The sequence below is a fragment of the Accipiter gentilis genome, chromosome 29, assembly GCF_929443795.1.
Source record: "Accipiter gentilis chromosome 29, bAccGen1.1, whole genome shotgun sequence".
Lineage (NCBI taxonomy): Eukaryota > Metazoa > Chordata > Aves > Accipitriformes > Accipitridae > Astur > Astur gentilis.
The window spans coordinates 2,759,375-2,782,657 of record NC_064908.1 but is presented as its reverse complement, the minus strand read 5'-3'; the positions used below and the strand labels follow the sequence as shown (position 1 = coordinate 2,782,657).

General features: G+C 49.7%; 1 protein-coding gene across 2 annotated transcripts; it reads right to left on the bottom strand.

The window, feature by feature from the left end:
- Positions 1-1,953: 1,953 nt before the first annotated feature.
- Positions 1,954-22,959, bottom strand: SLC26A9 (solute carrier family 26 member 9). 2 transcript variants are annotated; one of them, XM_049832240.1, is made up of 21 exons: positions 22,866-22,959; positions 15,316-15,442; positions 14,148-14,287; positions 13,706-13,816; positions 13,234-13,409; positions 12,621-12,785; positions 11,878-12,030; positions 11,399-11,481; positions 10,968-11,115; positions 10,127-10,240; positions 9,595-9,672; positions 9,160-9,255; positions 6,781-6,887; positions 6,136-6,205; positions 5,801-5,893; positions 5,228-5,344; positions 4,330-4,647; positions 4,045-4,099; positions 3,500-3,645; positions 2,631-2,708; positions 1,954-2,001 (listed from the first exon to the last, which is right to left on the bottom strand). In XM_049832240.1, the coding sequence occupies exons 2-21, from the start codon at positions 15,438-15,440 to the stop codon at positions 1,954-1,956; spliced, it is 2,421 nt and encodes an 806-aa protein (XP_049688197.1). In that variant the 5' UTR covers positions 15,441-15,442; positions 22,866-22,959. The 2 variants fall into 2 exon arrangements, with proteins under 2 accessions (XP_049688197.1, XP_049688196.1); XM_049832239.1 differs by lacking the exon at positions 22,866-22,959 and having other exon boundaries at positions 15,316-15,593.
- Between the last annotated feature and the right edge of the window lie 324 nt (positions 22,960-23,283).

Genomic DNA, 23,283 nt, shown 5'->3' with positions numbered 1-23,283 from the left:
TCAATAATGAATATGTACTTCAAAACTGTACATTAAAGCTTGCTAATATTTTTAATATCTTAGAGTAATAAAATAGAAATAACTTTTAAAAATATAATCTACTTTCATTATTAAGGCCACTCTTTATTTTTTGCATTCATGGAAAGATAACAGACTGTTCACTTTTACTTCCATTACTGTTCTGTTTTTCTTGTTGACTCTTGCATTTTATCCCAGTGCTGGAAATACTTTGTAAGAAGACTCGAAATTCAAACAAAAGAAATTGTTTTCATTGCAATTGAAGACATACCAGTATGTGTCTTTATCTTATGTTTTTAAAACCTTATTTTCGTAAAAGCCATATTTGAGGTTGAAATGCACTGAAGAAATATTGTCATCTTGTCATTACTGTCACAACATCAGCACTGGGTAAGAACGGAAGGCATCGGAAAAGGAAACTAAAATAGCAGTTGTTATTAGCATCACTCAAATATAAAAGAATGTCAGATTTTTAGAAATTATTAAGATCTCAGCTGTCTGTCTCTGGGTTAGTGAGGCAAGCTTGTTTGCCTGAGAGGTAGATGGTCCTGGTAGCATCAGTCTGTGGTGAATTTTAGTGAAAATCATCAAACATGTAGTAGAGAATTGTTATGGAAATATCACATACTATACAAGAGTTTTCTTTTGCTGCACAAGTGACCATTTGAGAGCTTATCACCAGAAGCCCTGCATAGCACAGGGTGTCACGTGGGCTTTTCCTTAGTTGCAGGCATAAAATACACTCAAATTTCAGTTTTACTGCTCTGGATCGATGGCATCATGAAAAGTGTGCAGAAAGGGCTTCCTTCCCTTTCCCTAGAATTTGCTACTTGTGATCAAAATGATTTGGGAAAAACATCTTTCCCCAAAGCACTCATCCATGTTCTAGTCTAAATCTTTTAGTTGCTCCAGTCAACAAGAAGATGGGAAGAGTCAGAATGCTCTTGGGATTAATGCTTTCATGCCATTCACAGTCTAAGAGCCTTATCTGAAGCGCCATTCAGTCAGTAGAAAGATCCCTAAAAATCTTCAGAGGGGATTTGAACTGGACCCCGGGTCTTTTGAACACATACTCAACCCACTGGACAGGCAGGACAGTATGTGCATGTAACACACAGGAACAAGGAATTCTTATTTCTGGTTACAAGCTAGTCCTATTAGTAAGAAAAGAAAAATGTAATCCAGAAAGTAGCCCTACTGAGAGATAGTACCAACGTCTTTGGCGTAGCAGAAATACAGCATTGGTTTGAGGCAGTGGTTTCTGGGACGCTGGGTCACAAAGGCAGCAGTGCAGGGGGTGATAGAAGAGGGGTCACAGGAAAGGCAGAAGTGGTGCTACACAGACACGCAGGGAAATTCAGGGGTTTGCACTTACTGCGCAGACACCCCGAAGGTCAGTGCACGTTTTAGAACAACATTGCCTTACAAAGCTGCATCGCTGCACCTTGCAAGAGTTGCTTTTGCTCGTGAATCAAGGCCATGAGAGGCTCTTGATATTTGCTTGTATTTCACTTCATCAGGAAAAGAGGGAGGAGGGAAAAGAAAGAGGGGGGATGCCTGAATTACGTAATGCCTATGTGGGCAGAAGGGTGCGATTGTGCGAGACAAAGGAGAGCACTTGGCAATAATGACTAATCGTCCCATGTGTTAAGGCACCTGCCTCCGAATAAACTTGCTTCTCTTCTGTAATTAATGAGATGGCATTTCCTGAGTTCCAGCTTCCGTAGATTTCTGTTGCCTGCTCCAGAGTCCATTGCTCTGAATACCAGAAGCAGAGCAGGAAGGAGGGAGGAATTTATCAGTTCAAGAGGCGCGATGGCCCCTTGCTTTGCAAACTTATTGTATCCCCAGGTAGAAGTGCAGCTCTTCACGAAGGGATGGGAGAGCGGAGTCTGTTCAGGAGGGTTTGCCCACATGCTGATGCTCCCTGTGTGCTCACAGAGCTGTCTGGGTCTCTGAGTGGAACATGCTTCCAAACATCTCCTAAAGGGCACACAAGGCACGCTGGGTTAGGGATGATACCGTGGCACAAACCCAGCAGCGCAGCTCAGGAGTCATTCAATCACAGAGAGAAACAGCACCAGAAACTCCAACCCTTCCCAGCCCTCCTCCACAATGGAAAGCTGGTGGTGGGGAGGTTGCTCTGCTTCCAGCTGTGCATGGATCGCATGGGGAAGGTCAGCATTGGAACAGATCTCCCCCCAGGGACCTGGGATCAGTGGGTGCAGATCACTTCGGCGTTAGGAAAGTCTGTGCTGAAAAACTTAAGCAGTGACCCTTCTTTTGGGCTTGAGCTAAACCTGGTTCTCCAAGTTTATCCCAGGGCATAGAGACCACAGGTCTGAGTGTGAACTGAGCTACGTGGCCCAAAATGGATTAAAGGATTCCCCTGTGGGGTAACCTAGCTGCTCCTTCCTCCAGGTGCCTGCCAGAGCTCCTCATGACAGGGATTTTAAATTATTTTTGAGACTAACTTTTCAAAGCTTTACTGTTGCTAGCAGTTTGCCTGGCAGTGGCACAGGGGACTTCCCATCTAACCAATCCCAGCCATGACTTCTGATTTCCACCTTGTGTCCACAGCTGAAGAAGTGACCCCTGGCACTAGAACTAACCTCCTCCAAGTTCTTGAACTCTGCACTGCTTTCATCCACGGACTCATCATAGATGGAGAGCTCCGTCTGATTCGGCATCTGTGCAGGAAAGAATCAAATCCACAAATTAGCAGAGCGCAGGGTTGAAAGGAATGAAAAAAATTACTAACCCAGGCTTAAAACATCACGCGTGCTCAAAGGGAAATGCCCAGGAAGAAGGGGCACAGAAGGAATCCTCTTTCAATTGTTTATCTCCTCTGACTGAGCTGGCATTTACATATCTCTGCCAAGATATGAGATACTTTAACTTACTCTCATGAGATAACTGGCTAACACTGCCCTGATTCCAACTCCAATTACCATGCAATAAACCAACCCATGTTTGGGGAAATAGCCTGTCTGACCCTGTGTTGTCAGCATGTGCCACATTCCTGCTTCGGCCTTTTCTCCTCCCACCAAGGGAAGCATTCATGGATGCTGGGGCTATTCAAGGACAGGAACATGTGCTTTGCCTTCATTTCCAAGGGCCAAATTCTGTCTTTGTGTGCAGCTGCATGTTCCAGCCAACACCAAACCGAGGGCATAGTGCTGGAACAGCTCTTTTGGCTTCTCCAGGCTGGGACAACATTCATCTCCCAGCTAGGGGTTTGCAGAAGACATTTACACTTCTGAATTCCCATTGAAATCAATTCAGTCTGTAGGTACTTGGCCCGTACATGAGAATTAGGAGATGAAATATTTTGTTGGATTGAGACCTTCGCCACTTGAGATAAATAAGAAACTTATATTACGTGCAGTATTGAGTTGTTATTCTTCCTTTCTGCTGATGCAGTGTGTAAACCTAATAGTACAGTACCGTGAGCTGGAGAAAGACTGGGGAGCAAGTTTACCTCTTCTAAGATGGGCGGGTGGACAACTTCTTTGATATTGGCCAGTGCAAACAAAACAGCATCATGGATCGTCAAGAAGATGTGACTTCGGTCCAGGCCTCCTTCCTCAAAGACTCCACCTGTGCTAATGTCATTGTACACCTGAGCTGAAGAAACGAAAAGCACATGAACAAGAAGGAAATGAAAGAAGGAAGCCTTTGATAGTACACATGGCTGACGGTGGTCCTCTGAGCTAAAGCAAGGCTGGGATGCATAAGGAAGAAGCAGGTTTGCTATAGAAAGGAGAGTGTAGGGATCTATTTTTCTACGTGCTAAATGTGGTGATGTTCCAGTCATATCACTTCCCAAATGAAAGGACCTATTTCACACACAGAGAACAGTGTTTCCTTTCTTCTGTTCTCTTCTTTCATCTGTTCTGGTTTGGTCCAACAAAAAGCTGACAGCTCACACAGTTTGCATAAAGAACACAAAATGATCTCCTGTCTGTCAGGAGCACATAAATGGGGGGAAGATCACATGGAAATGTGTTCTTCATGGATTCTTACCATGCACGTTTGCCAAGAACACTTTAATCCCAATCTTCTGATAACTGGAACACAACTAGAAGGGATGAGAGGGGAGAGAGAGGATTAATAACACTGCTGCTCCAGTTTTGTGTTTAGACATAAAGTCTTTTATCCAGGGCTTTACACGTGTCCTGGGGAAGCTGAAGGAGAAAGCCACACAAACCTTCTCTTGAGGAGGGTAAACATCTTTATCTGAATTGCCCAAGAGAGTAGAAGGTACCTGGTTGATGTGTTGCTTGGCTATGTTTGTAGTACAGAACTAACCTTGCCCAGTGCTTTTGTGCCCATGAGGTCAACAAAACACACTCCACTCATGTCCAGAATGATGGTGTGAAAGCTGATATAGGGCGGTGCTGTCATCATAGGGTCAACATCTGCTGTGGGCATGACACTGAATGTGCTTCCTTGCAGAGTAGTGGTGCTGCCCAGCTCGCTGGAGGTGTGCACTTGCCCAGCACCGTTGGCAGGTGGACGGAATGTGACGTAGGAGATGCTGGCACCATTAGCAGTCGTCTGGTTGTTATTGGTATCTGTTGGAGAGGTGCTTTCAAAGTCTTTCTGGAGCTCTTGCAAAGACAAGGTCTACAGCAAAGCAGAAATGCACAGTCAGGGCAGGGCACAACTTATCAGCACAAGCTGAGATCCTGACACGTGAATGCATCTATTCAGTGGCGTGAAGTGTTTTAATCTGGACTAACTCCAGCCTGGTGGTAGACTTGGGCTAGACTGAATGTCCCTTGGGGTTGGAGTATGTTAGGTTAATTTTAAATGATTCCTGTTCACATGCTTCAAGACTGCTCAGCAATGCAAACCAAATGAAGCTGGGATGACTGGGAAATGTGCTTCAAAGGGGCACTTTTGAACTGAAATGCTGACATAGATGCATCCTTAGAGAAAGAGGGCAAGCCCAGTTTCTAGCAAATTGTTCACCGTGTTTCCATTCTAGCCGTCTCCATGGCTTTCTTGCTCCCAGCCATTTCCAGTTCTCCTGCATCTTAAAGTTTTGGCTATTGGGAGGAATGGATATGTGGATGGGAAGGAAAGAGGGCAAGAGGTGGTAAATGTGGCTAGGAAGAGAGTGCAGAAAATCCTGTGTCAAGAGGAACTGTTTGATGGGGACTTGGAGTCTTATTCATCAACACAGGAACCCAAACTGAGTTACCTTGTTCTGCCTCAATAAGAATTTTGGTAGCTTTGTTGGTGGTTGTGCTGTCCCCTTCTCCTGCCGTTTCACATATTTCTTCCTGGCTAAGTACACTTTACCAGGATCCACCCCGGTCTGTGGAAAAGAGAGGGAGTTTTATCTGAAAAAGTCCATTCAGTCCCGTAGTCAGGGGCTGCTGTTTCTTTCCTGCTGTTTCCCAGCCTGTGGCATGTGGCACAGGAGGACAGCGCCAGCTGTACACCAGAGTGAGGGGATCCTGATGGCAACCAGACAGCATCTTCAGTAACTCAGGGTACCTGCACATGCAGGGAGGAGAGACTTGCAGTAGCAGGATGACTCTGCTCTGGCAGAGCTTGGAGGAGGATACCTGCCAGGATGCAGGCATAACCTCTAAAACGAGGTCTACAAACAGTCCTGAAGATCAGGGAGAAAAGGATGGAAGAGTAGAGGATGGACGTGACCATCTTTCGTGAACATCCTAGGCTTAATTATCTCCACGGAGCAATACAGGAGAGACCAAGGGCCATTTGGGATTGGCTGCAAGCAGAAATTTATTAGAGCATTGCTCACCTTGGCTATAATCTTCTCACGGAATATCTCTGAGTTGGCAAAATACAGTGGCGAGCAGTAGGTCACAATTTTAATCCCATTAAGTTCGTGTACCTGCAACAGAGACAAGAGCTCAAACCACGCCTGACGGGGTGTGTGTGGCGTGCAGGGTGGCTGGGATTTTGGCCAGAAGATAACTGGGAAGGTCAAACTGAACAGGAGCTCTCCTGCTACCTCTGAAACAGGCAGCAAAAAACCTCGCTGAGACAGAAACATGGACTTGAGTTTCCTGATCGCATTGGGTACCAGTGGCAAAGAACAGCATCTTCTCTGAGGATGCTTTAGTTTCTGCTTACCTTGTTGTAGGCTTTAGGGTTCTTGTAGATGTCAGTGGAAGTTACTTGGCCCAGGGCAGAGCCGTTACGGCTAGGAGAAAAGAGGCGATCAGAATTAGAGTAAATGTTGCAAGGGAAGAAAACTGCTTTGCTTCACATTCCATACCAGGATTTGAAAATTTGCTTTATGAAAATACTTAGATTTCATCCCTGCAGAGTCTACAGGGCAAAAAAGTCAGCAGTTTGAGATCCCAGGCTCGGAAATATTAATAAAGGGCTTTGATGGATTAAAAATGGTGTGAAAACTTCACGCCAGTCTCTGCACATATATGGGGCTCTTTCTTTTTATGAGCAGGATTTTCTGCTGGGAACTATGCAGGTAGCTTTTCATGCCGAAGTAAATACCTGCAGACTTCCCCCTGCCTTGGGATGTGCACATCGCTAACTGTGTGCAGGAGTGAGAATGCAGGCAGTAAATTAGCGCCTGCCATTCCTGTTTGCACATTCCAGGGGCCGGGGAGGACACCTGCACTCCCCCAGGCTCCTGCCGCACGTTCCTTCGAAACATGGGCCAGAGGTCGGTTATAAAAATAATCTGTCGTTTATTCTGCAACTGGGAGATTTTCCTTCTCTTTTGGTTTTTTTTGTAGCTACACTGGTACTTACAACTGGGTATGGAAAACCACAACCAGCACGGAAAATCCCACGCCCACAGCAACTCCATAGGGAAGGCTCAGGAAGAAAGCGGACAAGAAGCTCACCAGCCAGACCAACTGCAGAAAGAGAAGAGCATGGCAGATAATTTTACTGTACCACAGGCTGGAGCATGGTGATGGATGGAAAATGGCAATGTGCTGATATTCTGGACCTCAAGAGCTACACAGCTGAGGATCAAAAGACCAAAGCCTGAATTCTGCAGCTATTCTAATGATACACTTTATTGCACGCTTTCGTGTGAAACATCACTGCTGGGAAGCTTGCCAGAAGCCCCATTTTTTCAGCCGTAAAAGTAGCTAGTGCATAACACCCGCACCACTCATTCAGTTCAAAAAGCATCAGCCTAACTAGTCAGGAAAAGACTCCTGCAGATCAGACCATCTGATGCTCAGTAACTGCTCCTAACCCCAAGAAAGCTCCTGCTGTCAGAGCATTTCAGGAGGAATGAGCATCGATCTGAAAACCGTCTGAGCACCTACTATAAATGACCTGAACACAGAGCAAATTTGATGACAAAGTATGACAGAGCATACCAAATCCTGCTCCACCTCTCAGCTCAGAGCTCTGTCATTTGTCATTTTTATGTATTAGCACTCGAGCATCTCCCTCTGTATGAAATTAGTCCTGCCTAAGCATATAAACATGCCCTCTGAGAATAATTATCAGGTTATTACAATCCCATCCTCAAAACTGATAAAACCTAACTTTGACCTTGGACAAATCAGGGTAACTTTGATGACTTCAGCTTCTTAATTTATATGCATTGTGCATATAAATGTCAAGTAAGGGCTTCCGTCCATCCAGAGTTCACACTGGGCTGTATCTGTGGAGTGATCCCTGCAGCTAGCGCTGAAACACAACCAGACTTGTAATGAACACTGATGGTCTGACATCACCCAGAAATGGTGTTCCCCATTTTGGGACAGGACACTGAATCTAGTTCAAATTCCAGGGAGATTAAGGTCAGGGGAATGCCGTTCACTCCATTGGCATCTGCCTGGTCCCCACGGTCCCTACACCTATAGGCTGTCTGTGGTTGCTGGTAGCAAGAGCTTTGTTCCAGCAGCTCAGTGGGAACAGCACAGCCGGGTCAGTGGGTCTGGCTGTGCCATGGAGGAGAGATGATTCATGTGGGGCAAATCAAAGAGGTTTCTGAGAGCCGTTCACCTCCGCTGTGGTGGCCAAGTCTGGCAGAGACACGCTGGCAGGGTGTTCCCCAGGCAGCACCATGCATCTCTGCTCAGTCCAGTGTCCGCTCAGGTGTCTGCCCGGACTTTGGGCTGGGGGCTGTGGAGCCCGTGGGGCTGGTCTGTGCTCCCCTCTGCAAGCTCTGATAAAAGGCAATAACTTCACCTGCCCTCACATGAACTGCCAGAGCCGACCGAGACCTTCCATCCTACCTACCAGGCATCAGCAGAACCTATTCAGAGATGTGCTTAAACTGCCATAAAGGTTCCTGACAGAGAATTGCATCTTCCCATCAGCAAATTTCCCACTCTGCTGCTTCTTGCCTGCATAACCGTGTCAGCTCAGATGTCGCACATCCCTGGTCCAGTTAGTCTGCCGGGATCACTCCTAAGCATGGACCATTTTTTTGTATCTCATGCCCTGTGCTGGAGTGTGCCTTCATGTCATGATCACACTCCTGTGAAATCTCTGCCTGGACTGCTAATCCATCTCTTCTCCAGCACCTGTTTGAACAGTATTTTGGGAAAGCTCTTGATGACTCAGGTCAGCCCCTTTGGACTCCTGATTTCTCCGATAAGGCGGTTTGTCGGGACCTGACAGGATATTGGCTCAGTGTCCACACACACCACTCAGCCGTGGGAGTCCTGTTCAAACACTGTCTTTTTATGTCAGACATTTCCAAATTCCGTTCTCACTCCCCTGCACCCCCTGCCTGGGTTTATACATCAACCAGTGCCTGGAGTCCTTATCGCTGTGAAGGGCTCTCCTCACCCTGGAGGGCTATTGTGTGAGTTTTTAAGTCATGACTCCCAGATATTGAGCAGGGCCGGTTTGGCTAGTTCTGGGCAAACAGGCTCCCGCAGTTGATTGGCATTTAAACAGAGCAGGTAATAGTTCAGGCCTCTCTGATATGTGCGCTAAGCATGAGAGTGCTCAGCTGGGCAGGACAGGCTCCGCCGCTGCTCGGGACCTCGTTGGTGAGCGGTTGGAAGCACGATTGCACCGAAAGAGTGAAACCCACCTCCTGCAAAAGCCTGCTGGGGGGCTAGTCTGCTCGCCCTGCCTCTGCCTCACGCAGCCGTGGGCTGAGCAGCCAGTGTAAGGCAGGCCGATGCCTCCCACCCGTCCCCAGGCACTCACGCAGTCCAGCTTGCTCTTCTTCCACAGGTAGAAGGGATCAGCCAGCTGCTTGAGGGAGTTTTTCAGGTTCACCGCGATCAGAGCTCCCAGGACAGACTGCGGAGGAGAGGGGAGCGTATCAGCTAGGATGCGGGTGTACAGTATGGATGTGCCACGTTTTGCAGCAGGTGCTTTCTGCAGTGTCTGCCTTCCTTGGTCCAGTTACCACAAGGGAATGGGAAAGGGTGATGCTCACAAAGATCCCGCTTGGAGCCGAGTATGGTAATTTAGACTATTCTTGCTTCCAGAGACTCAGTGCAGACAGGACCCCAGGCCAGGAGCAAACGGTGCTGTGCAGCAGTTTGCGTCAGGGGATTTTGGAGCAAGGCTGTGCCTTCGCTTGGGTGTGTAGAGTATGAGATGCAATGGCCACGCTGCCTGCACAGTTTGTGTTACCTTTGGAAGAGGTTCAAGGTAGATCCCCAGAGCCAGCATGGTCACCATAACCACCAAGGCCACAAAGAAACTTGCCACCTGCAAAAGCGAAAGAAATCACTTCAGCAAACGCCAGGGTCTTCCTAAACCCCCCCGGGTCTTTCGTCTCCCGCTGCTTCAGCCAACGGCAAAACTGATCACTGCAGTATTTCATGTGAGCAGACAATTGCCTCCAACAAGTAGGCTAGGATTTTGCAGATCTCACAGATAACCCCAAAATTCCCTCACGTGGTAGCTCTGCTCAATCGGGGGAACTAGACTGGGAATGCAGATTTACAGCCCTACATCTGTGACCAATCCAAAGAACCATCCAGGGAACAAAATGGGGTTGGGGAAGGAGGAAATTCTGCTTTAACAACAGCAACGTGAAGCACTTATATATGGAGCTTCTCCAGACCCGTAGCAGCGATGTCAAGCTGGCAGCTTGCAGCAGCTATAGGGGTTTGTGGTCAAGTAGGGTCACGTAGGGAAGAGAGGAGGAGGAGGTACTAACTTGTGATTTCCCTCCTGCCCCATCGACGGCGAGAGTGACAGAGAGAGCACAGCAGATCACGTGGATTTTGAAGAAGGATCCAAAGAAGTTGCTGCAGCCCAGGGCCAGCATTTCCTGCGGAGATGGGGGAACATGGTCATCAGAAAGGACAGCCCGTCCTGCCCTGCCAACGCCTGTGAGCTGCCAGGCAGGAGAGCAGGTACCCGAGTCTGGGGTTTGTGTGGCCAGGGAAGGGACCTGGGTTCCCTACGGTGTGTCCCAGACCCTTTCCTTCCAGTAAGAGCTGGGATGGGCTCTGGTATAGCAGGGAAACCTGGAAGCACAATTCCACATAAACACGTTGTCATCTGTTGACACACTAAGGGCAGGGCTTCATGTGGTATGTGTGGCTGTTATTGAAAACTGCCACTGTGCCAGTGATGACAAAAGAGGATTATTTAATGTCCTGCCTCTTACAGTATCTGGGTGACACACCACGAATCCAGGTCTTTCTCTGCTTGGTGAAAAATACATGCGCCTCATTGTGCTTCAACAACCTGCAAAAATGCCATCTGTGCCAGCACTCAGGGCTGAAGCCTCAGGTCAGGAGGGAGAGCAAAGCAGAGAGCTCAACCTAAAGTTTTCTTCCTTTTACAGTCTGTCTCCAGTCCATGGGAGATGGATCTGCCATATCCTTTCAACCCCCACATGGCAAGCTGCCACGTGAGCCTGCATGCATGGGAGCAGCACGTCTGTTTTAAGCAGAGCACATTTGAAAGCTTCCCATTCATGCAGCGAGGTTTTCCTTTCACGCCTGAGAGCAAGGGGAACGGTCTTTGTGTCCTTCCAGACCAAGCGTTACCTGGTTGGGGTCCACGTCGTAGCCATGCTTGGCTGCCAGTGTTCTCCCCATGGCTAAGTTGATCACGTAGCTCACGATGGCGAGCGAGAAAGCTGTGCCGATCATGTCTTTCCACTTGTTCACCAGGGGCAGGGTTGGCGCTGGGAACCTGCACTCAGAGTGGAGGCGAGAAGCAGTTGTGACACTAGTGTCCGGAGGCCGGTGAAGTGGGTGAGGAGCTTGTGTGTTCAGGAATGACATAATCCGTGTCTACACCGTGGACAGCTTGAGTGGATAGTGGCAGTTGTGTAACAGGGCGCAGCAGTGCTGCCTGACAGTCCTGGAAGGGGACTGTCATACAGCAGGAAAGAGTGAGCTGTTTTCCAGGCTGCAGGAGGAGGAGAGGAAGGAAAATTATCTGGAAGTTGAGTCAGACCTGCAGATGCACTTACCCCATGCTGATCTTCCCAACTACTGGCATGCCATACTTCTCGGGCATGTTGAAGCTGCCAGAGATTGCAGTCGCAACTATTACCTGAAAGTACAGAGAATAAAAGAGCAGTAAGCAGAAAGAGCATGAGCTCTCTCAGAAACACTGAGCTTGCTGTGCTCCTGGGGCTGACAGTAGAAAATTAGCACCGAATTCAGGCTTGGAAAGGAGAGAACCTCCCCAGCAGGAGTTATGTTCCTCATCCTCAGCATCACCAGGATGCAGGTACAGTCTAACAGGGATGACCTGAGCATCAGAGGTATCCTCCATGAGGATGGCCCAATTTCTGACCCCAGCCCACGCGAGGGTCATGTCAGATTCACTGTGTAGATGCTCTACATGATGGACCCTCTGTGAACACAAGTGGGTGTCCCAGGGCTGTAAGGTGAGGGGAGGGACTGTCTCCTGGAGGGTCCGAGGGACAGCTCACACGTCACTTACAATGATGATCTCCATGGGGATGGGCATCCGGATCTTTTTCATGTACTTTAGGTTGAGTTCCTTGACAATGATCAGGAGCACAGCACTGACCAAGGCATAGACCAGGGAGGCCACGTTGGTTTTGGGCAGACCTTTACAAATATCAATGAATGTCTAAAGGGGAGAGAAGAGGAGAAAGTGTCATGGGGAACCAGAGACTCTGGACAAGCACAATGGAGAACACTTTTTACCATAATCAACTGCAAACACCCCGAGATGTGACGAGGGTAAGAAAAATGCTAGAAACCCTGCTGCTGAGAGATCAGCAGCCAGCCCTGAGTCTGTGCTGTCCAGTGAAATGCGGTTCTAGCTGCATCAATGGAGGATGCATCCATGGAAGATACAGAAAAGCCCAGGAATGGGTAAACCTGTCCATAGGAAAAGTTTCTGTTGCTAACAATTTTGCAAGACGCCTGTTGTAAAGCTACACAGTTCATATTCTCCCCAAATTGCAGACCCGTTTCATTATGTCTGATTAGAAACTAGCAGACAAGGGCTCAGATAATACTGTATAGGAAATACAATGGCAGCAGCGTAGGTGTGCTGGACAGGGAGTGGTGCAGACAGGCGTATTCCCCCTCCCTCCACCCTTTCCTTCTCTCCAAGCCCCCCTTTCCCTTGCACGGGTGGCAGCGATGCCTGCGGTGTGGTGGTCACTGGGGGAGGAGGTGCAGGGAAGGCCCTTGTCCAGAGCACCCACTTACATAGACGATAGCTAAGGGCCCGGTGTAAGATGGGACTGTCAAGCCGAAGACGTACTTGAGCACGGAGATGAGGATCTGCAACCCTGCTGCTGTCATGAAGCCCCTGATGAAAGACTCTGAGAGGTAGATAGCAACAAAGCCAAACTGCACGAATCCCAGGCACAGCTAGGGTAGGACAGACAAGGCGTTATTAGAAGCGTGCCAGCCCGAAAGGGCGAGGTGCAGAGCCTGAGCGTGCCTGTGTCGGGCAGGCTGCTCTGCTGGGAAGAAGGATGCATCCCTCCCACGCAGCCACGGCACGGGCTGGGCTAAGCAGACCGGTCCGTAGCAGGGGTGGGGAGAGGAAAGCTGCAGGGTGCTGGGGTGTCATCACTGGCTGCGATCCTGCCCCAGGAGATCACCCTTGGCTAGTCCGTTCGGAGAATTTCACACCACGACTGCAGCTGGGGTGGGATCCCCAAAAAACTCTATGCTGAGGCATCATCCACTTAGAAGTGGGGCCTCTTCTAGCATCTGCTACCACCGTCTCTGCTCCCGAGAGAGAGTTTGGCTGACTCTGTGTGGGTCAGCTCTGGCCAGAGGACACAGCACAGGCGGTGCAGCGAGTCCTTACTTGTATGATGGCTGTCAGGCAGGCTAACGTGGCAGAGATCTCCAGCCTGGCTGCTTCCAGGGCTGTGGTATTCACACTGGTCTCATTGGTAGTATGGTTGAAGTACTGGAAGTCTGACTCCGGAGCCAGCTCATTGCAGACGTTGCCAACAATAATGCTGATGACAGCAAAAGTACCTACAGCACAACACAGTGATGTCAGTAGTTTTCTCTGGAGAGCATCCTGTCCTGGAAGGCACTTGGACAGGTTAGGCTGTCCAGACCAAACCACCCAGCCCATCACTGCAGACAGCCCCACGGCAAGATGCGGCAATAGTTCACTGGGGTGAGATCCTGCCATGCAGCCAGAATCAGGAATCCCGTAAACCCCTGATGGACCAAACATACCCAAACGTCTCTGTTCTGGGACACACCAAGTATTGCCAACCAGTATTTAACTGCCCTGTGCAGACAATTGCTCTGCAGACTCTTACCTGGGACCATCTGATGGATACCGCCAAGGAAGAGGTATGTTACCAAGGGGAAGAAGGAGGAGTAGAGCCCGTTGACGGGAGGCAGATTGGCCAGCAGTGCAAAGGCCATCCCTGGAAAACACCAAGGAAATGGGCAGGTCACCCAGGTCTCTGCAGCTGGTGTCCGCCCCCTGCCCTGCTCACACTCGCATCAGCTCCAAGAAGGTGCCGTGGCCAGCACAGACTGCTGCTTTCTGGGCAGGAGAGGCCAAAGAGGCCAGGGAAGGGCACCGCAGAGAAATATAGGGATAGCCAGGTCAGAGGTAGAGCTTAGGTTAATACGTGTCAGCAGAAAAGGTAGCTAACCCCCCCAGACTGGACATCAGCTGTCATCTGCAGACCTTTACTTGAACTGGCAAAGTGCTGTCCCCTCTTGGTGACCCAGAAAGTCGTTGCATCTCACCTTGTGGCACTTGAATCGTCCCCGCACTGAGCCCACCGAGAACATCAGGCAAAATGTAGTCCTTAATTTTATACTTGGGAAGCCACACAAGTATTGGGAACAGGCTAAAGAGGATGAGTTTGAATCTGGAAGCTGAACATCTAAGGGAAATGAAAAAAAAATAACGCAAATAAGTAAAGAAGGAAGGAAGCAAGTGAGCTGGGAAGTGAGCAAGCAAGGGAGCAAGGAAGAATCTTTCTAGGAATGTCTCAGCCTTTCTCCCACACCAAATCCTGAGCCCAATATTTGGTGCACAGCCCTCCCCTGCGAATGTGAGGCTCTTGCAGTTAACTAGCTGGACATGCCATGGAGGATTATTGTAGGGATGTTCCTGACTCGGTGGAAGATCTCCAATGCTGCCACAGCTGGAAGGACAACCTGCACAAAGTGAAGGATTTTGCTCCCCAATATCTTGATACCCTTCAGACAGGGGATAGGAAAGCCGTAGAGAGGAAACACAGCTCAGAGATTCATGGGGCAGTTGGACAGAGCCAAAGATGGACTTTTTCAGGTGCTTGGTCAAAAAACCCCAAGTGTCTCTGAAAGAAGATTGTTTCTGGGTGGGTTGGCACATGCAGCATCTCACATCTCTGCGTGCTAACACGTATGTTTGCTCTGTTTCATGTCTTACTGCTTTCATTTTTCCAAGAAATGGAGCTAGATTTCCAAGGCAACAATCAGCAGGATTATTCATCTTTCTTTGCATGATTTTTCATCTTTCTTTAAGAAAAGCCAGAACTGTTTCTAATCAGAAAGTTGATAAAAGGAAATCCCAGCTGGAAAGCTTAAAGAAATAATCCGCACACCCATACCTACATCACCAATAATGCCTTTTTCATTCTTAAAAAAAATTGGGAAACAGAACCCCAAATCCCAAATTCGCTTGGTGCAAACTCTTCCGCTTATTTGCCCTACAGTGTAACAGCTGAGGCAGTGAAAAGTCTAACCAGTTTCACTTGCTTCAGTACAATTTGCATTTCTCCTGTGTCTTTCATCCATCAAAGCCCTGAAGATCATGGAGAAGGTTTCCCAGGATAAAAATGGGAGCTATATCCCCAGGTCTGAATTATATCCCAATTCCAGACCAAATCTGATTTACATTTGCCCCAGCTATAGCATTCTATGTTACCTGAAAAGGTTTTTCAATTTTTCCCCAACGGGGTAACTTCTACTTTTCTTCTCAAACTCTTCATCGAAGAGGCTGACCGAATATGCAGGACGTTCGATGACATAGCGAGGCCTGGCGTGGTTCATCTCTGGATCATTTAAATTTTTCCCAGAAAAAAAGAAAAAGCAAAGCCAAGAATGTGACTGGAGCTGGCCCCACCTGCAGTATAACAGACCGGACACCTCCAGCGTCTGGGAGCCCTCCCCGAACATCTCCACCCTAAATAGTTTCCCCGTGGCGCAGAGGCAGGTCCTGGGAGTGGCTTCTCCCAGCACCGGGGGCTGCTGCTCCCCGGCACAGGGAGTTTTTACCAGCTATTTTGAGGTGATGCTAATGAGCAATGCCGCACCAAGGGGACCGGAGCGCGTCCTGGATTGTCTGGCAGATGAGCATGGGTGTTAATCTTAGCTCTGCCAGTGACTGCCTTTTTGCCTCGGGCAAGTCATTTGACCTTTCTCATGCCTCAGTTTCACCATGTGCCGGTGGGGTTGGCGAGACTTTGCAATGCTGGGCAGCCCTGACACAGTTTGCAATGGTAGATACTGGCACTGTGATTAAACGCGGTTTCCATCCGAGATGTTCCTGCTACGCTGCTGAGTGGTCTCATTTGCATTCAGCAGCCTTCCTATCTCTCACTTGCCATGGGAGGCTGTGGATGACTCCTTGGTTTATTCTAGGAGGTGATGTGCAGAAAGATAACTGTTGCTAATTCATTTCAGTGATGAAGATGTCAAAACATCTGGATGGACTAGTCCTGCCCAGTATCTGGGTCTCACCAAAGAAAGGTGATGAACTTCAGAGAACCCTTCCTTATTTTACTATGACCGGCAATGCCTAGGAAGTGTGGAGAATCATTACAAACTGGAGAGGCTGGGAGTGGAGGGAGGAAGTGGTCAGATATAAAACAAGGATCTTGGTAATTATTTGTGGTATGGCGTGTATCTAAGTGGGTCATCGCCCAACACAGGAGTAGAAGAGGGGGTGGAAAAAGCTGGTGATTCAGGCAGGAGAACGTACCAAGAAACAACATCCAGGTTGCTGAGAGCTTACGGAGTGATCTGAATGTACCAGATTCTCCTCTCTCCCCTTTTGGCATCGTGAGTACTGTTGAAGTCAGTGCACACCTTGACACCAAGTTCATTGGAACCAGGATGACCAAAACGTTCATCCGTAGGACTCATGTCAGTCCTCACTGATAAGCAGTTACCTTGGAGTGGGGGCTGGAAGACATGAGTAATATGTAGCAGAGTGGCCCAGCAGTCCAGGACAGGAAGGAAAGTATGATGCAGGCAGCCGAAACTTTTGGGAGAATTTAGGTCAACAGAATCATTACGCAAATAGGAGCTAATGGGTTTAGAAAGGGAGGTCATCAACCCCTCTCTTGCGGTGGATGCTTTAGTGATCACAGGGGCAATCAAGTGCAGTTTGCTGTAAAACAGCTCCAGCAATGGTGTGTTTCTCATTCCAGGCTCTGATGTGCACCCGTGCTGCCTCGGGAGGGACCCCAGCCTCTGTCTTTGGAAGGCCAGCTAGGTGCCAGCTAGCTGAAAGAGGAGACATGTCCCTCTTCCTGCACTACCAGGTGCTTAATCCAGTGCCCTCTGCAGGCATGCACACACTGGCATCCCTGCTGCTCCTTTTCAGCTAGAGATACCCTTCCAAGAGCAATTACAAGCTTTACCTTTTGGAGGATTGGTGCAGGCCAAGACTAAGCAGTGTCCTAGGCTCTTTCTCAGTCCCTACGCTCATGCCAGAAGCCCATCTGATAAATGGTCATTCCCTGGTTTTCCCACGTCAGTCTGCGCAAGTCTTGTCCCTGCCTTGCAGCCTTGCTCTAGATCCCATTGCTGAACAGATTCCCAGCGTGCCCAGGCTTTCTCCAGGTCCCAGCCCCAGAGCTCTGCTCTAGATTTCCAATTCTCCCTTGTGAATATTTTGTAGCCCAGGTCCAGGCTTAGCAACAAGCTTTTAAGACGTGATAAACCCAGCTGAGTTTCGGGTGCAAGAAGTCTCGCTCAGCTTTATTTCTCGGCTCCATCACTTGCTGAGCAGCATGCCTGCCATCAGACAGACTGAATCAGCCAATTATATCACAGCTCTTTAATGAATTTCTCCTGCTGAGCGAAAGTGCCTGCAATCAGGAAAAATAATAAACAAGGCAAGTATAGAGGGAAAAATATCCCCATGATTAAATTCCATCTTAAACAAACAGGCTAATGATGTCAGCATCTCGGACAGAGTCAAGTTCTTGACTTGGCTTATCACTGGCCTTGCCCTAGATCAAACACCAGGTTAAACCTTTGAGATTTCAGAATTAAAGAGAATGAGCTGTGTGACTGCTCCTTGAACAAAAGGCAAAACCAGCTGTCCTGGTGTTGATGGGATATGACCACAGCAAGCTGCAGAGCTGGTTTAAATCCTGCAGCTGGGGCAGGACACTGAAGCAATGCAATGTGTGTGGAGAGAAAAGCAGAGTGCCAGTAAATTGCTGCGTTGCAGGGACCAGGTTTTTCAAGAGCTCTGTGCCAGTATGGGCATGGAAATAAAGGACGAGGTCTGGGGGAAGAGCTCCAAGTGCAGAGCCCCCGTTACAAGCTTTTCAGGAAGCCCATTCCTCCAATGTGTCAGCTAGAGTGGATGATGCTGAGAAATGTGAAGTTTGGCTTCACTGATAAATCTACTGAGCCTGGGGTCTTGGAGAAATTGTGGCACACTGAATACATAACTCGGAGCAAGCAACAAATGAAGGCAGAACTGCTTCACTCCAAAGAATATGAGGTGGGTGAAATGTATGGTCCCGGTAGGTCATCAGCTAAGAGTCCCATCAGTTCATACCTGGCTGATCCCTGCCACGTCAGTCTCAAACCAGCCTGTGCATCCCAAGCACAGACCTTTTTTCCCAGTGTTCATCTTGCAAATGCATTTACTAAGCCCTTATCTTCAGTCCCTATGCTGGTGATAGCTGTGTTTGGGAAGAGGAAAGTCACATTGAGGTTTCTGGCTAGTGTTGATAGGAGCAATTGGCATAAAGCCATTTTCCTGAGCTGGCATAGGCATAGAAAAGGGACTCCAGTCCAAGGAGTGCGAGTCAAAATTTAGTGGGAAAGCGATCTGATCGCTGCCTTATTCGTAATACAAGGGCCCAAATTGATCCCAGTGCAAGAGCTGAACATTCAGGGAATGCCTCTGCTACATTTTAGGGAGAAAAAATCTGCTCTGGAAATAATGTTTCGTCCTTTGTCTGCCCCCCTCTCCATCCTCGCTTCTCCTTGCACAAGGCGATGCACAAGCAGATCTCCTTGCTGATTGTTTCTCAGCTGATGGAGTTCAGAGGTCTGGTCTCTTCCATATCCTGGGCGAGTCTTCATTAAAAACATCTCTCTCCCAGCTCCATTGCCCAAGGAAGGGTTATAAAAAGCAACTCTCCCCTACCCCAGGAGACAAGGTCTGCCTGGAGAAGGCAAGCACAGGTGCAAGGGTTTGGTTGCGACACCAGGACAAGGTCTTGACTCCTGTTCCCCTGAATCAGTGCCTTTAGCACCGTGTCTGCCGCAACTCCCAACCTCCCGCTCCCAGCTCCAGCTGCAGGTGCCATGGAAGCCCTGGGGCAACACGGTGAAAGGGCCCAGGTCTCGCAAGGTCAGGCGAGGAAGCCCTTACCTCCTCCCCTGAAACCTGTGCTGTGCTTCCTCGCTGACGCATGGCATGGGGAAGGACAGGGCGGCTGCAGTGCCGGGCTCTGCAGGGCCAGATGCTGCAGTGCCAGATGCTGCAGTGCCGGGTTCTGCAGGGCCAGATGCTGCAGTGTCAGATGCTGCAGTGCCAGATGCTGCAGTGCCGGGCTCTGCATTGCCAGGCTCTGCAGTGTCAGATGCTGCAGCGTCAGATGCTGCAGTGCCGGGCTCTGCAATGCCAGGCGCTGCGGTGCTGGATGCTGCAGTGCCAGGTGCTCCCCCAGACTGAACTCTGCCTCACCCTCCTGCCGCACACCCGCTTCCCTCTCCCTTTCACGCCTCTGGTGTCGAGCTGGGCTCGAAAAGCACACAGGCAGGAGGAAAAGGAGGTTTCTGCTGTCAGTCAGTTCAGGTATTTCAAAAGGATGTTGTATAATTCACCTCTGCTATCGGGCGCCGATCAGCCCAGCGGATCCGCCCCCACGGTCCTGGCTTGTTCGCTCTCTCCGACCTTCTGGCATCAGGGACAGGCCAGGACCGAGTCCGGCTGATGGGCCACACTGGGAGCTCGTCACCAAGGGACCCCCGGCATGTTCGTTCAGGTTAGTGTCTTCAGATGGGCCCTTTGACTGGGCACTCTTTTTTGCTCACGGTTAAAATTGCTTTGATCCGATTTAGTTTTCTTTTACCTTTGGCTCTGAATTGCCAGGGTTCATCTGCAAATGAACTGATTCAGGAAGAAAGCACCTTGCAGTGGTAAAGCCAGATCTGTAGTCCCACATTTCTGGCCCAAGTGTATTGGTAAAAAGATCTTTCCTAGTAATCTGGGGAAGAGGCAGAAGCAGGGAAGTGGCGGTTGTGTTTCAGGGGCTGAGCAGCCGGCTGCACGCACGGTGCCACACACTGAATACACACAATTTGGCCATGGAATTTAACTTTTTCTTAACCTCTGCCCTTTGGAAATAGAAGAGGCTGATGCTAGGAGACCATATAGATCAGTTATGCAAAATACTTTATCCCAAAAATGGCTTTTAGTCTCAGGAAAGGCAAAATGCCAGTCCAAAAAGTTCAGTCAGAACTTTGCTGTTTCAGTCAATTTTCCAGGAGCAGCACGCAGGAACCATCATGATGGCTGGTGGAATAAAAGCCAGAAAGAGAGAGAGAGGGCGAAAGAGGGAGAGACGTGCTGGGAGCTGCTAACTGGCCCTGCCTGACCGTGGTGAGGCATAGACGGAGACGTATGCCATGGGTGCAGGGGCAGGGAGGAGACATCTCTGCTTCTCTCCGGTTCCCACCTTCCCATCTCGTTACACCGTGCTGCAGCCTCGGCTTTAACGTCCCCCTCGGGAGCAGCCGTCCCGTTCCTCCACTCCTGCGCTTTTGCCACGGAGCAGCCAGGCATTAAATCTTTTTGTTTAGATTAAATATTTGGTGTGTTAAATAGGTGATTTCCATAAGGCAGATGGCCCTTTTCTTGTTTTAAACGACCCAGCCCAGCGCAGGCACTGGGCAGGAGCGCTGCACTGTACTCTTGTTCCGCCGTCGCTGGGCCAGTGCCAATGTTTGATGTACCACTTCACATGAGTTTCTAACCAAACTAGCTCTGCACTTGGTAACCAGAATAATAAGATCTGCAGACATCTGCCAGCTACTGAAGGTGAAGCCAAAGTGTTTGGCTCAAAGGGTGTTTATTAAGTAAAATGCTTATATTCAGCAGCTCGGCTTCTGCTCTTTTTAATGCTGTCGTAAATGCACCAAATGCTGTAGGCACAGGGGATCTGCTCTGCACTGACACGGGGGTAAACGAGCCCAGATTTGGCCCGCTCTTTCTGTCATTTGTTTGATTAACCCACTTATTCCCAACCCCACCCTAACTCTCCATGACTTTTGTAGTTGCATCCAGCGCCGTACCTCGCCGAGGGAGGGCTGGGCTGCGGTGAGGCAGCAGGTGCATGGCCTGGGGTGCTGCGGTCCGGGATGTAGATACGTCCCCATCATCATCCTCCGAAAGCCACCAACATCCCTGTCCTGCAGTCCCCCAGAGGTGTCACCTTGCTGAGTGTGGCACAGCGGTGCTGGGATCAGGCTGCTGGCCCCTTGGCAGGCAGAGAGCAGTGCCTGACCTTAACGGCATCTGAGTCTGTCCCCTGGAAAGTGGTGTGTCCATCCTCGCCATCCCCTTGCCGCTCCCTCGGCATACAGAGCCGTTGGGATGGGAAGGAGGGAAGGCTGGAAAGTGCACTTAAAAGAAGTGAAACTTTGGTGTCCCTGGCTGCCGTGAGTCTCTGCTCTCCGCACGCCTCTGACACAGACCTTGCCCTCCGCCTTTGAAGAGCAGGTAGGCAATGCAAATCCCAAGGAATTAAAAAGTTTGCAGACTGCAGCATTCTTGCACCGCCTGTGAACACTTATCCGGGATCCTGCTGAGAGCTTGCTCCTGCACGTGCTCCCCGCCCCTCCGGATTCTGGGGTCACCCGGTCCATCCTCCCCCAGAGGCAGAGGACGGGACAGCATTTCTCTACTGGAAATCTCTGACCTGGGGCAGAAATACTGTGTGGCCAGCCACAAATGTCACTCCAAGGACTTGTCTTCAAGGGAAAGGACTGGTCCCCAGCTTAAGTTTTCAGCTTGCTTACAAATGAGGTGTGGACAAATTTTATCAGGACAGAGCAGAAAGCATCCTAGCTGCATGAACAGCAGTTTACTACAACAGAGCAGGTTTATGGGGATATTTTCTCCTGCCTATATATGAAGAAGCCTGCCCAAACCGGACCTAAACATCCCATGAAATGGAACTGGGAGGAGCTGGAGACCCTGCACCCAGTCTGACAGGTCTCAGTCTGGGAGCGCTTCTCATTCCCAGCTTTAAAATTCCCTCCTCATCTGATTGCGTGCCCAAAGCCATGCATCCGTTCACCAGGATCTCCTGTGCAGCAAAGACCCCTTGCCTAGGTTAGATTCCTATGCACAACCAGTGCTCCTCAACCATAGCCTACAGGCACTGGGCTCCACATCCTTTCTCACTACGCCTGTATGTGCAAAGCCTAATTTGGGCTGCAACATCCTTGGGGCAGGGACCATTTTATGTAGTCCCATGCACAGAAAGTTCTGATCATAACAGGGATCCAGAAACAGAGGGTCTCTCATCAGTATTGCCTCTCCTATACCGGGCAAATTCCCCCCACAGATCTCAGCAGGAGCCAGCCAGGATAAGATGGCAGGATTTATTCTAGTAATAATTAATTCACATATTTGGCTCTTCCAGCCTCTCTTCATAAATCAAGCTCTTGGATCGTTGGTATTGCTAATTCCTCAGTAAATCTGCTGCTGTAAATCCTCTTTGCAAAAGGAGGGAGAAAAAGAGAAGGGGGAAAAAAAAAAAAAAAAAAAAAGAAGTACCAGTTCTCCAAATACTGAAACTCACACCCAGTGGCTGTGCAACCAGAGTGTAAATCCCCCACGCCCACCCAGACAAAGAGCACGATTGTTGGAGCTGGGTTACCTGCGCCTCGCCGGGCGGAGAAAGGGCCGATTCTGCGAGGGGAGCTGCAGATGTGGCAAGAAAGCCCAGGCAGAGAGGTGCTCCCAAGGAGGTGTGCAGAGGTCTGTGCTCAAATAAGCCAGTGAGTCATTTATAAATCACCTCAGTCAAGGGGACCGAGGGCTGTGCTCGGCGCCTGATTGGCTTGGAGGAGCTAATTGCAAGCAAGTACACCCAGGCTAAGCCCAGGAGATAGCCAGGGGAGATAAGGAGAGATCTGAAGAGGGACAAGGGCTTTTTTGGATGTCCCCCCTCACCCCACCCCTTCCCGCTCCAGCCTGGGCCGTTTGATCACCTTTGCGGGTCCCTCCGTACTCCGGGCTCTCGGTGACAATAGCTCATATTCACCGTCACCCCGGGGCCCCCTCCTTCGCCTGCTTCGGACTCGGGGCAGGAGAAGATGCTTTTGTTGGCCTGGGCGAGCTTCCCGGTGCGGTGGGTAGCGTCTCCCCGGCCTTTGTGCTCTGGCCGACTCTCCGCCTCCGGAACGGACAATGGTGCGCTTTGTGCCAGCACCGGACCCCGCCGCTCGGGCTTTGAAGATGGGATTGGCAGGGGAAAGCAGTTTCTTTCTTATTTCCAGGTTCAAAGGGATGAGAGGAATGGGAAAAAGAGGCGAAGCCCCCGCTACCTGCTCAGGAGAGAGGGCGAGGGCTCCGTTCGTCTGCGCGGGGAAGAGGTCGAAGCCCTCAGCGGCGCGGGGATGTGCCGGT